Raw genomic sequence first — 15920 nt, 5'->3', positions numbered from 1 at the left:
ACAAAGAAAAAACAATACAGAAGGTCACAAAGACAGAGACACCTCCACTACAGTAACCGCAGCTGTGTCCCCACACTTCCTAGACTTCCCTCGCTCTCATGCAAGAATCAACCCTGCTGCTACAAACAGAAAATGTATGGCTGTATTAAGCCTGTTGTTTTGAAATGTTAGTTTGACATGCTTTACCAAGCTCCTGACTGTCACGATGCTTAACATCTATGAGTATCTACCTTTTAAAAATAATTTGGTTGCAACTGATCATTGCAATGTTCACAAGTTATCAGGGCAAAGGACAGAAACCAGAACTGAGTGACTTAGTTTCTTCACTACCAGGTAATTATTTTTAGCCAGGTTTCCTCTCTTCCCTTAAGGAAGGGTATGAAAATTGTATGATTCAGATTCATGTGAGTATTTCACATGGCAACAGCAACTATGAACCTACACATGCAGAAAGAATCCAGGTATAGAAATAAAGAACCAAAAGGTCTCCCTCTCAGTGTTCATTATGAATAGTTTAGTAGAAATATACAAAAATAAATACATATATGAAAAATGCAAGTATAGCACAGAATATAAAACCACCAACATATTTCAAATATTTATTTTACTGTATTTTCCCCATCTCTGATCTTTACTTGATTATATCTTTCAGTCACATAGCCAGAGTAGGCAGATTTCAGAAATCTCTTTGCCTGCTAGTAAGCAACTGTGGCAAAATCTTCTATGTGACAGCAACACAGGAGCTTTGCTTTGAACAGTAGGTTTTATGTAAAGCAAACAAACACAAAACCCACAGCCAAACCACAGCTAGGAGGTTAATGCTCTTTACATTTAACTAATCTTATAACCTCCTTCTGCACACACGTGCTCAAGTACAAGTGGCGAACATCAAAGAGAAATTTAAATACTGGAATGCATCTTACCTTGTTTCTTCAAGTTTAGCAGCATGTGCTGCAAAAATATAAAGTGTTAATTAAGATTTAATTTGTAATTAGGTTATCAGTTATAATATTAATTATATTAATAAAAATAGTCTAGCACTGTGTAAAAGCAGGTGACTAAAAGAGCAGAAGTTGCATGTATATGTATACATGTATCCCATGTATAATGTGTGAAAAATAAAATTCTAAATTGGAAACATAAAATAAAAAATCTGAAGAGCCAACCAAAGAGTCGGATTTAAACAAGTACCCGAAAGCATGCATGGAGATCGTGCCTGACCTATGCAAGTGTGGGAATAAGAGATAAGGTATCACATGCTGTCAGGTTGTGACAACAGAGTGCAACTCCTAAGAACAATGAAAAAATCTCCATGACAAAAATTTCAAATATTTTCATTAATATATCGCTGTTTCCTGGACCCAAGTTTTCCATCTTCATACAGACACTTGTGCAATATTCATGGGTGTTTCACCTGCTAGGCAAGCTAGAACAACATGCTTTGGACACAAGCTTTTTCTGATAAATACATGTGGTCTCCCAAATAAGTCAAAGAAAACCTAACACTGAAAATTCAAGAGAAGGGCAAACAGCTGCAGAAGAATTCCTACACAGAACCTTTAAAGGATATGATTACTTAATTCTCACAGTACTCTTACCTTTCATTTGCAGTGTTCGTCTTGAATATCTCTTGCTGGGCCTTCTTTCAAAGGATGCTGATCTCCTAGCTTTGTTGGTCTTCGTGGTTTGATATTCTGTTTTCCCACTAACAATGCCATGTAAAAGGACAAAATGATAAAATAAATCATTTGTTTTTAATGACAGAATACAGACACTGCTCATCAAAACATCACATTTCTATTTTAAACTCATAGCTTAATAATGTGATCTCAGTTCTATTAAAAAAATCCCAAACAGAAGGCCTTTCACAAAAAAGTGAAGGAATTTTACAAACATCCTAATCTTCACTCCATTTTCGGTAAGACAAAAGGCTGAAGCAATGACTCCTTAAACATTAAGTCGCTGAAAAAGCAGATTTGCCCTTTGCATATTTCTGTGGTCATAGTGCATGCAGTTTGGGAGAGGTTGAAAATTCTAGGACAGTGTAAAGATATGTTGCCAAAGGTCATAGAGAAAGATGACTAAAAACCAGCATCTAGATGCTCTTGTTCCCAGGCAAGTCTTTTTTCCTCAAGTTTGGCCAGACTCTGCCCCCATGGCAGTAGCAGTCTCATGTTCTACTGACTCCTTGGTACCACTGATCCTCTCTGAAGCAGACTAGATGGTAATGCTACAGCTGCTGGAAATGGAAGCAAAGTCTATGCATACTGCTGGGGGTCACACCCCACCCCCTTCCATATGTTCTCACCACTCGGGTGGGGCAGCTGACAGTATCCTGCAGACTAGTCTGGGACCACAAGCCATTTGGAAGCCTGTTACATGCACCTATAGTGCCTAGCATGGAATGGGCATTATTTTAGGCTTCAGATGCACTACCATCACTCAAACAGTCAGGAACTCAAGAGTCAAAAGACTTGCAATGTCCCCAACTGTGCAAATCAATCATCCATCCTCTCTGGGTCACTTAAAAAAGGGTGGGCTTTCAAGATTAAGTGATTATAAAACACAATATACTACACATGCTATGTAAGGAACATAGACCTTGAGAAACCTTTAGTTTCTTACTGCACAGACCAGAATCACCTAAAAGTAAATCAGAAAACGCAGGGGGAAAATCCATATGCTTTAACAAAACCAATAATGCAACTCACTCAGCTTGCAGGTTTCACTGCTCTATACATCCCAGGTGAATGAATACCAAGTTCTCTCCTGTTTCCATGCATAACCCAAGAAAAGCAAGAAATGACAGAAGGTTATGTACAGAAGGTATGTGCAAAATGACAGATGACACTGACCTGTATCGGAACCGGGATCCTAACCGAATGAAGCCTGACCGACTTGAGCTTTTTTGGACAGGACCTCGGAGCCGGAAGAAGGCGTGATGTTCGACTGCGCATTTCCACAAGTGTTTGCAGGCTTTGGGATGATCCAGTCTAAAGACAAAAGTGTGCTCCTGCTCCTTTCCCTTAAAGTACACAAAGCACACTGACGATTTACAAGGGGCTTGAATAAGTCAAAGCTACAATTCAATATAAGCCAAATAAAATTTGGTTTTTTATGAATACTGAAATGTATGTTTAAAAAAAATATTTTAGGCTGAAAAAAATCAACCTTTTCAGAAGCTTTAATGAAAAACTGCTCCACTGTCTGAAGCTGGAAAGGGCTAGAGCCCATATATTTAACAAGTCAAACCTCTGAATAACTACAAATTAAAGACATCATTATAATAGGAAGGTACTTCTCAATAAGGCTAACATGGTCTCACTTTCAAGTCTGATCTCAAATTACCAATGCTCACATTTTTATCATCTCAGTTCTGAGCAATTTCTTCTCATGAGAACAATTCTGACACCTGCTTAAGGAATTCATTCCACTAAATGTGATACATGGCCTTTTTTTAAGCTTTCTTGCACAATGCACTCTGTTTCCAAATTATCTGGTCTACACTAGTTTCACAAAGTATTGCCCTCTTAAAAACAGAATAAGAAAAAAAAGTAATTGAGTCTATTTATTTTATACTTAAGTCCCTTCAGTCTCCTCCTCCCCCCAAGCCACAATCAAAAATCTTGCAAGGCATCCATGTTAATTTAAAGAAAGAGATCAGGAGTTTGTAAAGTAGCACTGTATAATCAAGACTGAGATGTAACTAAACAGATAGTTATCTACCTGTTCATCATCTTCAACAACAACTAGAGTGAGTTTGTTCTTCTTGAAGTCAAGCCTTGTTATCTTTGGCCTGCAAGATGAACAGAAAAATCAGGTTACATCTCTCTTAGTAACTCACTGAGAGATATGTTTGACATGCTGGTCCAAGCCTCTCTCTACCAAATATTTTTTTTCTGGTTTTGTGGGTGTTTTAAAATTCATGCAGTAGGGCTTGACTGTACTATGGATACCAATGTATCGCTTCAAAATTTAACACTTAATTAGAAACCTTAAAGATAAGAAGTCAGCAACTTCTAAATAGATAATTCTATCGGAACTTAAAATAATAATTACTTGAACTGAAATCAAACTCCACCCAGATACTCCTGTTTGCCTACTCTTCCACAAGCCCACAAAACTGAACTAAGAAAGACACAAAGGCAGGCCAATATAATTCTGCTTTGTTAAAGAAATGTAAATCACTGGACAACTTATCACAGATCAATTCCTATGATGACTCTGTTTCAGAAAATTCCAGCCAAAGAGAACTATGTGAACGTGACATGACACAAAAATGCAACCATTTTCTGCCCTCCCTGCCCACCAAAACAATACCCAGAACTGATGCTGGAAGAACAAGACACACACTTAACATTTCTGCTACTAAGGGAGTGTTTTTCTGAGTTTATAAAATTGGACTGAGCTAACTCACACTAACTACTCATATGATGAAATTTCACCTCATCATCTGCCTACTTATTCTTTGTATACAGGTTTGAAAGACTGGATAGGAATTACAAAATAAAGCGCTTAAAAATCCATAAATGCCTGTGTACCCAGACACAAATATGCTAGCTAGAAGGTTTTCCACATTGCAATTTAAAGCCCTGCAAAATTTTAACAGAATGTTCCTAAGAAACCGTGCGGTGTTATTCAGGTATTTGACAGATAAAGAAGCACATGTTCATAAAAACTAAAGGAAGCTTTATATTCCCTGGCTATATAGATCTAGGTTGGGGCAGGGCATGAAGGGCGTTTGGGGTTTTTCTCAATAAATAGAAACATCCCAAAGTTATTCCATCTTTTACTTGCCTCTAGCATGTTACACATGTACAGTCTATTAACATATCAACCAAGACTGTTAAAAAAAGGAATATTTTTCGACACCGTGAAAATACTCACAGGCTACAGAATATTTCTGCAGGTACCTGGTATTCACAGTGGTTTCATATCCCAACATTTTTTTTTTGTTAGTGCAAAAGAAACAAAAGAGTAAAAATCTAAAATACATTTTAACATACAATCAGAGAGCTTACCAGAAAAACAAACCAATCTTTGTGTCTCCCTCAAAGACAAGAACTCCTGTAGGCGTTAGACCCAGGCTGTAATCATTGCCATCTCTTGCCTGATTGCCAAAAAATAAAGATTATGTTCATTTTGGTGTTTGACCCTTTATCCAAATTACTCCAGTGATTAATGTAGCTTATTGTCCAGTGTTACAATTAAACATACATCTTCTTATTTTACGCAACAAAACTCTCGTGCTTCAATGATCTTATGCAATGGATTTTTCTACTTTGAAACCCTTCAACAAGGCTGACTAAAGTGGAAAATTAAAGTTTCTTGAATTGTCTGTGTAATAAGGACCTCCCTGCGCACTTCTCTGCACTTCCCTCTGGACAGGAGATCCGTTTTTACTTGCAGTTCTTCAGTTGGTAGCTGGCTGGAACTCAGCCAATTTTAATTTAATTACTATGAGTTTCACATAGCTCTTAGTCCAAATACAAACTGTAGTACATATTACCACACCAATCACATATTTAACACAGAGCAGATATGCTTGGACTAAAGTTATACCTTCTAGAAACATATACTATAAAGTGGAAAGTTGATGCAAAGCCAGATCACTTGTTACACAGTTTAGATGAGTACAATAGTCCATTTTTCCCCCCTCAAAGCAAAACCAGTGTTGAAATGCAGGACAAAGCTAACATTATCATTTCCAAAGGTCACCATGCTGTGGTTAAACATACCTTGACTATGTGCATGTCTACACCATACATTTCCAGCCACTTAGCTTTGTTTAAGTAGTTAGTTTCAGCCTGTGCTGGTGTTTGCCCCCTGAAATAAATTTTTTGGTGTTAGGTAGACGTCTGAAAAAGCATAGAAAGAAAAAACTGGTATATGAGGAAAGAGGAAAAGAAATTCCAGAAAGTTAGGGAAAAACCTAAACGCTGCAACACTTTTTCACTTTCATGAACATCAAGGTCACTTTTGTAAATTTTAATCTGAAACTGCTGCTGCAAAAAATATTGCATTTCAAGATTCTGTACCTCATCATTTTAACTCAGACCTTTGAAAAGCTTCATTTTCTACATTATATCCTCTTACAAAATATGACAGAACCATAATAGAATTAAGTTTCTGAACAAGCCCACAGCATAAGCGTCGGCAGCATCTTTTTAATACATTCTCTTCACAGAAAAATCAGTGCAAACAGCTGGTTAACAAGCACGGAAAGATCTAGTACCTGCATTCCTTCCACTTCTCAAAAATGGCTAGTTCCATCTCTTCAGTCTGAGTGGGAACAAACCTGAACTCAGACACCAGTTCAGGGACATGTTCAGCAGGATCATAGTCTCCAAGTTCAGCTAGAAAAAAACCAGCATTGTCAAGCAATGTTCACAATAAACACAGTGGATAATAACAGGAACTTCTGCGTACTTTTCTAGTTAATCCAAAATACTAAATTTCTGTGTGTTCCTTCTTCACCTTCAGTCCTTCCAATATTTGGAGTGTCACCTTTTTAGACAGGGAACTTATGGACACTGAACAAATGGTCGTGTTGTCTGCACAAAAGCTTTGCATTAATTTTTACAAAGTGCTATTGATATACCCCTTAACAAGCTTCCTGTAAATGGAAGTTATCAACATCCTTGAAACTCACCTTTTTAATTTCTTGCAGAAAGTTTTCAACATTTTTATCACTGAAGTCTCTACTGAGATGACAGCTGACTAAAGTTACAATGGAATTTTGCCTTAAGTTATTAAAACAAAATCTCTTCAGATCTGTAAAAAGCAGAACCAGTTTTGATACTTTACATAAAACTGTTTGTCCATTCAAAAAATCAGTTTCTGGTCTTATGAATATAAATCCCCCTGCCCTGCTAAAAGTACTCTCTGTCAGGGCACAATCATGCAGCTGTTATTTGTCGCTCTCCTTTTCATCTAAGAACATAATAAATGCTCTACTGGGTCAGTCAAATGGCTCATTCTAGTCCACTGCTGCATGCTCAACAGGGGCAATAAGAGATGCTATTTAGAGAGCATACTGGAACATGCTAGTCAACGGGTGTGCCACATCAAAAGCACAACCTCCTTTTTCCACAGATGTTAACAAGTCCAGCTTTTAAATACTGATGTATGCCTAAAATGCTGAAACTCACCGTTAGAAGCCTTTATAAAAATGTCCTGATTTTCAGAGTCACTAAGCATTTGTCCCTCCCACTGATTTCAAGTAGCTTCTTAATGTCTGGCTCATATCCAAAAAATTAGGAATAATTCTATAACTTGGGTGTCTAATACAGGCCAATAACTGTTCTGTCTGAAAAAAACCCTACAGATGTTTGTGTAGGAAAAAATTAGTGACATCTTTGGGAAGACCTGGAAAAATCAAATACACACAGTATTCCAGAGGTACAGAAACTATATACGATCTAAAACCCCGTTTCTTGGATTTCTGAACACTGCAAGCATAATAATAGTCTTTTCATCCCCTCCTTTTTTTTTTTTTTTTTTAATGCTGACTGAGGAAGTCTGTAGTTCTATAATAATTTACTCCCACTAAAACGCCTGCCTCTGTTGAAAGGAATGCTGTCAAAGCCAGCTTAGGTTCCAGCTGATTTAAATAAAAGTACACAGCTGTCAGACAGTAAGATTAAAGCCCTGCTATGGGCCTCATTGTGGAGAGAGTAAAGAAAAGACCAGCACAAAAAGCAATGGATATATGGCCTAATTAGATCACTTTGTTTTTCCAAAAACTTACTCACTGAACCCGTATCTTAAGGCTCTAACAATGCTAATATTTTTAACTATGGAATGTATTCTAACTGTTTCCCTTCCACACAAAAGAGCAGGTTAAAAAGGCAGGTATCTTTACCATTTAATCCCAACTCTATACCTACACATGATGAGGGCCATTAGTAGTTCCTGCCTGAAGAACAAAATGTGTTTTGGAAAATATCTGTAAGAGAAAGAATTTCAGTGACTTAGCCCTGTTACCTAACTCCTGCAAAGTAAGGACAACAGTGCACTGGCTTACAAGATGAATGTTGTGCAGAGAATTTGTGTGGCACGAATGCATGGCACATCTCCAAATTCCCTCTTCATCAAAGAGGACTGTACAACAGCTTTACAGAAGAGGTTCTGGGTTTTTTTGCAGACTCATAAACTGGGTCGAATAAGACCATATAGCTATATCCTCCAATAAGGACCCAAAAGCCTACTCTAGCAGACTCTTCTACTTTTTCAAGCCTCCCTTTTCTTTTGTGAGTTCCCTTGCTTGAACCCAAGCAAACTTCATGTTCATTAAGATCACGCCCTCATCGAAACAACAGAAGACATTGGCCATGAAGACCAGTGTTGTACAATCTATACAAGCAACAGAAACTCAGACCACAGCTCTCAGGAAGCCATGGATGCTGGAGTCTCAACTAGAATCAAAAGTGAAAGACAACTCATTAATAAGAGTCTCAGATGACCCAAGAATAGCTGTATAGCTGAGAATAAATATAGTATGTCACATCTTTTGGCTGCAGAAGGATCTGAAATACCAACAAGTGCAGTTCAACCGTAAATGCTCAAAGTACAAGCATAAGACATGGGACACTAACATGTTTCTAAAAATAAGCTGAAGTCAAAAGCTGGTGGTTTTTATATATAGGACTTCTCAATTGAGTGCAGAACCAAATAATTTTGTACCTGATTTGTACAGCAAAGAAAACACATGGCAGAAACAACACAATGAAAAGAAGTGAACTGTGTTACTACATCAAAGCAATTCAGGAAGACTGCAGACCACATATCTTGTGTGAAAGTAGACAGGTTTGCACATAAGCACCTGAGAAAACAAGTTTAGGGGAAAGCTGTTTATGTTCAGAATCTCCTTGTCCTGTTTCCTAAGGAATCAAGTAATTTTCTATACATGCTCTCAGCAAAATTACAATCAAAAAGAGCTGTATTTCACACTGGATCACTAACATCTGGGCAGAACCCATTTTCTGGTTACAACGGACAGACTAAAAGAGGTAATAAGAGTCGACACAAAGCCGTTCGTGCAACTTCATCCCTCCCCGCTCGTACCTACTCACCTTGCATGTTATAAGCTGCCAACTGGACGGCAGTGTCAAAAGGACATTCCAATCTGCCGTAAGAGAAACGCATTGTTAAAACCTTAGCTGACACTATTCAGCAGACAACTCATATACACGACAGTGAGAAACTGAAAATGTTTTCAACAAGAAAGTGAAAAAGGATTAGTAGATTTTCAGCAAATTAACATGAGATAAGCACTACAGTAGTTAAGCATTCCTCTGCTGCTATTCATGCATAGCAAAGTAATATTTTAGAGATAAAAATAACATTACATTACTTAGCCAAACTTATTAATTATCCAAATATAAGTTTAATAAATCCTATGCTAAACACACTATAATTGTTTAAAAAGCTGTTTATTGGAAATACTTACTTTCCACTAAGAATATCCAGTTTCAGCTGCAGAACAAATAAATACCTGTAGGATTAAATAAGAAATAAAAGTCATTGATTATTCTAATGTGTCCTCAAGCCAACAGGAGGAAGTTAGAGCCTGACAAATAAAATGGTTTTCTACACTTTACATGGGTTTTCAAGACTGAAGAAACTGCATTGTGATCTTTCAAGGCTTTATCAGCTGTTGTTTCATGCTTTGCACACATTTCAAATGAAGTAAACCCAAAACTAGAAGTTCTCAAGCTGAACTACAGTGTTGCATGGAAAAAGAAATAGGATACTTAAGCAAGTCTCATTTTTTCTCTTCTGATCCTACTTGGGTAAAGAACAACTTGTATCTTCCACGTTTTCTTCATTATTCATAAACATATCCATCTTATAAGAGAATGAATAAAGGCTCTCAAAAATAAGTGTTCCTAATATGGATTGCTTAGTTAAAATCTAGCCCAGAAAGCTGACTGCAAAGTGACAAAAAGAATAAACAGTAAGCGGCAGCTTTTTCAACTTGTTTACTCTTCAGAGACAGCTTTCCTTCACTGCCTTGCTTATTCAGTGCTCTTCTTGCTTAGAAATTGGACAAATACTGAATACAAAGCTCCTATCCCTTTAGTGTGCAACACCAATCCTTTCGATCCAATACAAAGAGTAGCCCTCTTGCTTTAACAAGTAGTCTAATCAACTAAAACGTTAGCATCTGCAACAGTATCCAGCTTGAATTCTACTACAGATGAACAGAAGCCTTACGCACAAAGCCCAAGACAATGTTTCTGTTTCAACACCTGCCTATATCTTCTCGTACTCACATATATGGGCACGAAACAGATGCAGGCATTTCTCCTACAGATCCCTTGGAAAGCCACAAATACTTTGCCAAACTATTTATTATTTGAATCCTTCTGACCACTGGCCCCTACATGGGGAATAAATCTGTTTGGTACTGACCCTAGATATCAAAAGAATGAGCACAGGCCTCCAGTGTATAGTGGGTGTGACCAGTCCAGACTTACCAGCCACAAACCTTGCAAATAATTCACGCATACTTCCCATGCTTGGGCTGTGTTACATGACCCCTGACTGGTGGCATCTGACAGGAAGCTGGCAGAAAATGTGAGCAAGCTGCACCACCGGAAGCTGAAAAGTGGTTCTAGCTGGCTGACCTGCTGCACAAAGAAAAGGTGGAACCCTTGGAAAGCCCCTGCTAGTGACACCTATGACCCATAGTAGAGCTTGCCTTCCCACTGCTTCTTTAAGGCATAAAATTGTCTCGAGACAGAAGAAAGACCTGCTGCTCTCCTCTTCTGGGGGATTAGCTAAGCAGACAGACAGGGTTTAAAAGCCCTCAGGTTTCAGGTCTGTCCTGCTAAAACCTGTATAGCAAGGTCTGACTGGCAGAACTTAGTCAGGATGGATGAAAATGTTTCATAGTGGTAGATACAGATGTAAGTCTGAATTTTGTCTATGGTTACTATTTTTAAAGACAGTTAAATGTTTATTCAGGATCATGAATGGGTAGGTAAAACATTCTTCCCAGATCTGCAGGAAAGCATTGAAGAAGAGCAGTTACAACATTATGTTACCACATGTAAATATGAAGCTGCACAGGGTACATATGGCTGTAAAGGGTAATGCTACTATAATCTTCCTGGTAGCACTCCTAGGGATTTGGCTAAAGTGCAGATCGAAGATCCACACAGACATAAACCTGAACAACAAACAAATGCACTTCACGCTTTTACAAATGGCTGAGGGTATGAAGCGTCTACAGCTATGAAGGAAACATAACAACTTTGTTTTCTCTCCAAAACGGATCATCAGCAGTGGTGACAATGCAAAGAAACATTGCCTTTTACAACAGATTTACACTACTGACAGATGGCAGGTTGTGTTCTCTTTCAAAGCACCCCAAGTATGTCTCAGTCCAACATGAAATGCAGCATTATGAATGGATCTGTGAAGTGCTTTAATCAAATGAAACTGCTGCTCACCTGATACTAAAATCCTACACATATAGTAAACTCACATCTCAATGTGTTACTAAACCACTGATCCCTTCCCATAAACTCTGCAAAGACCACAGAAGTAATGAAACATTATCTGAACTTATTTTTACCAAAGAGAAGCTCTAACTTGCAATTCAATGCTTTTCTGCCTAAAAAGACAGTATGACTACATACAGTTGAAACTAAATGCAGCTTAAGATGACTGAAGAGGAACGATGTCTATTCTCTTCAGTAAAAACCTCTGTCCATTGTGTATAAGCTACTCAGATCAGTTGCCAGAATTGGCTAATGAAAAATGGTGCATCAAGTAATATAGTAAATATATAAATCTCTTTACATGAGAGCTTGTTTATTTTATGAGAGCTACTCTAGAAACATTTGCAAAAAGGCAAGTAAGCAAGCCACTCTACTAAGGAATTCGCCAAGACATCATACAACTGTTCAAATAACTACCACAAAAACACTTTCCTAGCCTTATTTGGGTACCTCTCTCTCACACAAAATCCCTCTTACCTTGTTAGCTCTTCACGTAGATTGTTGGGCTCTGATGAGTAAAACTTTACACGAAAATGCAGACAATACGGTGGGCCAACTGCAAAGTAGAATTCATTCAGGACAGTGGTAACAGTTACGGATGAGATATCTTAATTTTATTACCCAGAATAACATCATAAAACTTGACTGAAATTGGCTCTGTCCTACCACAAGGTCTTAAGGCAGCAACTGCTTTGTGACAGAAATGCATGAAAAACATCAGGGTGAAAGGACACTTAAATATACGCACAAAATAGTTTTATATGTTACAACTCAATCCAACAGTCATATCACATTAAGTTGATTTGTCCTGCCAAGAGCAGACAAATCTAGGTTAATCCCTACATTTAAGGACTCTATCCATCACCAAGAAAGCTGTGCATCTTAGCTCTGCAGTTGACCAAACCCCCAGGCACTCTTGTTGGTCTCTGTAATGCCATCCCAGGGCTCTGGGAAATACCCACTGCTGACAACTCAGGCTCTTTTATTCCACAAAAGTTTAGACATGTTTTAGGGGGATTTTAACAGACCCTTCTGTGGGAGAATCATCTTTTCTGGAAACCAAAGAGTTAATCCAGCAAAAGGATGGATTAACAGGTCTTTAAAAATGTGCAGGGCTCTGCTGATTCTTGCATCTGACAGGAGGAATTTTCTCTCCCTCGGTGCTTCCAAAACCTCTGTTGTATTAACACAGCACCACAAATCCCTGAAGACTTCCCACAGCGGAGAGCAAGGAAGCTGCTAAACAAAGATCGGCTGATATCACAGCTTATGCACCACTGAAACAACCAGACCACAGTAAACTCTTGTGCAGCAGGTAAGGACTTGGTGCACCGAACACAGATTTGGGCATTCAGGACTGCCCCAAGGGATGGAGGCTCCAAGACCAGTTTTCCTATAGTCAGGGTAATGATCTATAACACTAAACATCTTCAGCTGCTTTGACTCCATTTAGACTATAATTAATGAGCATTTAACATGTTTAATTAAGGACATTAGACTAAAGTAATATGAGCTACAGAGGGAAGAGGTCATTAAACAAATCAGCAGCACCATGCTGGTTTTTTGACACCAGGTCTTGTCACCCCTCACAGGACACTGTGTCCTGTTCCCCCCTGCCCCCATTTCAACTCTCTGTGCCTCCTGTATGTTCAACATGAGATCCCAAGAGAAAACAGAAAGGACACTTACTTTTAACTTGCTTTTTAATGCTTTTTGTGTTGTCCAACCAATGCTGAAAAATAAATTACTTTCGTTGAATTATCAATAATCTCACAGAAAGAACAAAAAAGGAAAAAAAACCCCTATTCATTAGTGAAGACCATCTTGGAATAACAAGTAGTTCGTTAAAACAATCTAATTCAAGTCTTTCACAATTCACAGCTCTCTCAGTGCTCATGGAAGATCCTTTCTCTCAAAGTTTATAATGCAAAATGTCAGTTTTGAACATCAAAAACATCCTGTAGTCCCTTACTTAAAGCCACTCTTCAAGAAAGCACTATCTACTTTTAAAAAAGTGTACTGACAAACCACTTAAATTACTAAAATTTTCATCCTGTCCAAACAAACACTTAATTCACACATTAGTAGGTCAGCCAGTGACGATGTGCCAGAGAGGCATAAATCATAGCTGGGGACTCTGGCACTCAGTTGTTTGTGATGTCCACTTGGGGTGGAAGGGGAGAGGCAGACTAGATGCTGGCTTTCAGGCATTTTCTTTAGGTGACTCAAGCATAGTAACAGCAAAGCTGTCTATGTCCGAACACAAGGGTCAGCTCTACTTAACTCTTCAAAACCTATTCACACCTGACATTTTAGCAATTGTCACTGCCTCACCTACCAGTGCTAATTATAAGCTATATACTAGATGTGAAGCCAAAATAAAGGCTTTGCTTATACTGCATACAATAGCATGTGAAAATCAAGCTATAGATGGCAGGTTGCAAGAAACATCTACACGTATATGCTATGCTCCTTAAAATAACTGCATATGCTCCCACTGCTGATGAGTTTATACTAGAAAATAAAGATAAAGCTAGAAAGCTAACATACAGCTAGCAGTAGAGACCTACTTCCAAGTGCTGTGCATAGTGAACAGCTCCCTCCTCCAAAGGAGGTGACGCAGTTAAAGTAAACACAGCACCCTGTTCCACATAATTGCATTGACTCAACAGCCAGAGCAAACTACCTAGCACGCCACGTTCTGCATGGTTCACAATGCCCAGGTAACACCACCTCATCTGATCAACCCCAAATGTCACCTCGCAACTAATACAGATGAATTATATACTTAGCAACACTCCTTTCGTTAAAACTATGTGCTATGAAGTTCACAGTGGGCCCCATGTAGGACAGAAAAGCAACAGGGGTATGAGAAAGAACCGGTATTTTCAGGTTGCAATGCCAAGTGCAAACACATTCCTGTCTTCAGAGCAACCCTGCCTTCTGCAGAGAGTGTATAAAGCCAGCCTGTAATACAGCCAGGATATGCAGTGATTGATATATCAGCTCCAGATCAGAACAACTGAACCATCTACTGCTGCTGTGCACGCAGCTGAAAATGCTCTCATTACCTATTAAAGTAGCCACAGAAAGCTATCTGAAATGATTCTAATATATTTTTAAAATAAAGCAGGAATCTTAAGGAAAAATGAAGCAAGTATTTATGTCAACTTAGGTTACACTACCAACAAAATGGAGTTGAGCAATTTTTCTTTGTTTCTTTAAGAAAATTACATAATCTCTCTTCCTATTCCATAAACTCACTTGCTGTAGGAGACAATTTACTTACTCCTTCCTTCACCATAAAAATATACAAACTACCCACTTGCAGGTAGTTTAGATACAGAAATGGCAAAGGGAGCCATTTCTAGACTCCAGGACTGGCTGTGCATGCCTGTTTCATCTCCCTCCTGTTTTCTCTCATCTCCTCCACATTCCATGGGAAGGCAACTGAGAGGCCCACGACAGGCACTGATAGGGTTTTACTCTGCTCATCTCTTACCACCACTGCCTGCAAGAGCTCGGTCTGAACCATAAGGGGGTGTGTGTAAGAAGGGAAACAGAATTGCTTTTAAATGGAGGGGGAAAAAAAAACCCCACAACCCAAAACAAAACAAAAAATCTCAAACGAGCACATGCATGGACACACACACAGACGTTGGGAAACTTAAGATTTATTCCATGTGATTAAAATGGAATTCAAGTGGACCTGGCAAAAAGTTTACATTTTGATGAGAGTTTGCTCAGCACAGTCTACTGCTGAAATGCAGAGATAAAGTTTGCTAAACAAAACCCAATATGAACACAACAGACTGTATAGAGTACTGCAAGTCCTTACTAAAACAGTTTGCTGCTTCACAAATTTAAAAAAAACCCCAACCCAAAATAAAACACAAAAACAACACCCAAAACCCAGCCGCATTTCAAGAAGGTAGGGTAAACGAGGCTTTTTCTAGCAAGACTGTAAGGCTAAAACTGGTTCCATACTTTATGGAATTAATGGGTGCATATTTAGTGCAATGCTATACAAATAATTTTCAGCATTAAGCACTACATCAGATAAAACTGCCAGAGTAATAAACCAATGTGTTGTACAATTCCATTAGAAAGAGCAAGTATTGATGCTTGCAACCTGTATGTTAGAATTAGAAATTTGCCACCTGTTAAACGTTCAGTGCCTCCTTACTAGAAACATCTCTCCAGCATTGCTGGAAGAAAACCAAATAGTCCAACAAGTTAACAGCAATCTTCATCTTTTGTGTTACTGGACATGCTGCACTGTTTGTTGTCATTCTCAATTGAAGTTACTCAAATTAACAATAGCCTGCTCCCTTGGCTGCCAGACCAAGTCTGATGTATGGTGGACAATCTTGCAAAGAACTCCTTTTGCCATCTCCTGCCTCTTACCTG

General features: G+C 38.5%; 1 protein-coding gene across 9 annotated transcripts in view; it reads right to left on the bottom strand.

The window, feature by feature from the left end:
* Positions 1 to 15920, bottom strand: part of EPB41L5 (erythrocyte membrane protein band 4.1 like 5) — a 61388-nt gene that overhangs the window by 29626 nt on the left and 15842 nt on the right. For all 9 annotated transcript variants that reach the window (XR_012629506.1, XM_074873549.1, XM_074873552.1 and 6 more), the window contains exons 4-14: positions 13200 to 13242; positions 11988 to 12066; positions 9452 to 9496; positions 9075 to 9127; positions 6236 to 6356; positions 5739 to 5826; positions 5022 to 5110; positions 3727 to 3796; positions 2856 to 3025; positions 1599 to 1705; positions 924 to 951 (exon numbers count right to left, since the gene is read on the bottom strand). Coding sequence is in view for 8 of the 9 variants with exons in the window: in XM_074873549.1 (XP_074729650.1) it covers positions 924 to 951; positions 1599 to 1705; positions 2856 to 3025; positions 3727 to 3796; positions 5022 to 5110; positions 5739 to 5826; positions 6236 to 6356; positions 9075 to 9127; positions 9452 to 9496; positions 11988 to 12066; positions 13200 to 13242 (893 nt within the window). In the remaining variant the exon portion in view is untranslated. The remainder of the gene's footprint in view (positions 1 to 923; positions 952 to 1598; positions 1706 to 2855; positions 3026 to 3726; positions 3797 to 5021; positions 5111 to 5738; positions 5827 to 6235; positions 6357 to 9074; positions 9128 to 9451; positions 9497 to 11987; positions 12067 to 13199; positions 13243 to 15920) is intronic.

The sequence above is a fragment of the Strix uralensis genome, chromosome 6 (assembly GCF_047716275.1).
Source record: "Strix uralensis isolate ZFMK-TIS-50842 chromosome 6, bStrUra1, whole genome shotgun sequence".
NCBI lineage: Eukaryota > Metazoa > Chordata > Aves > Strigiformes > Strigidae > Strix > Strix uralensis.
The sequence above is the reverse complement of the archived record's forward strand: the minus strand, read 5'-3'. Positions and strand labels throughout refer to the sequence as shown.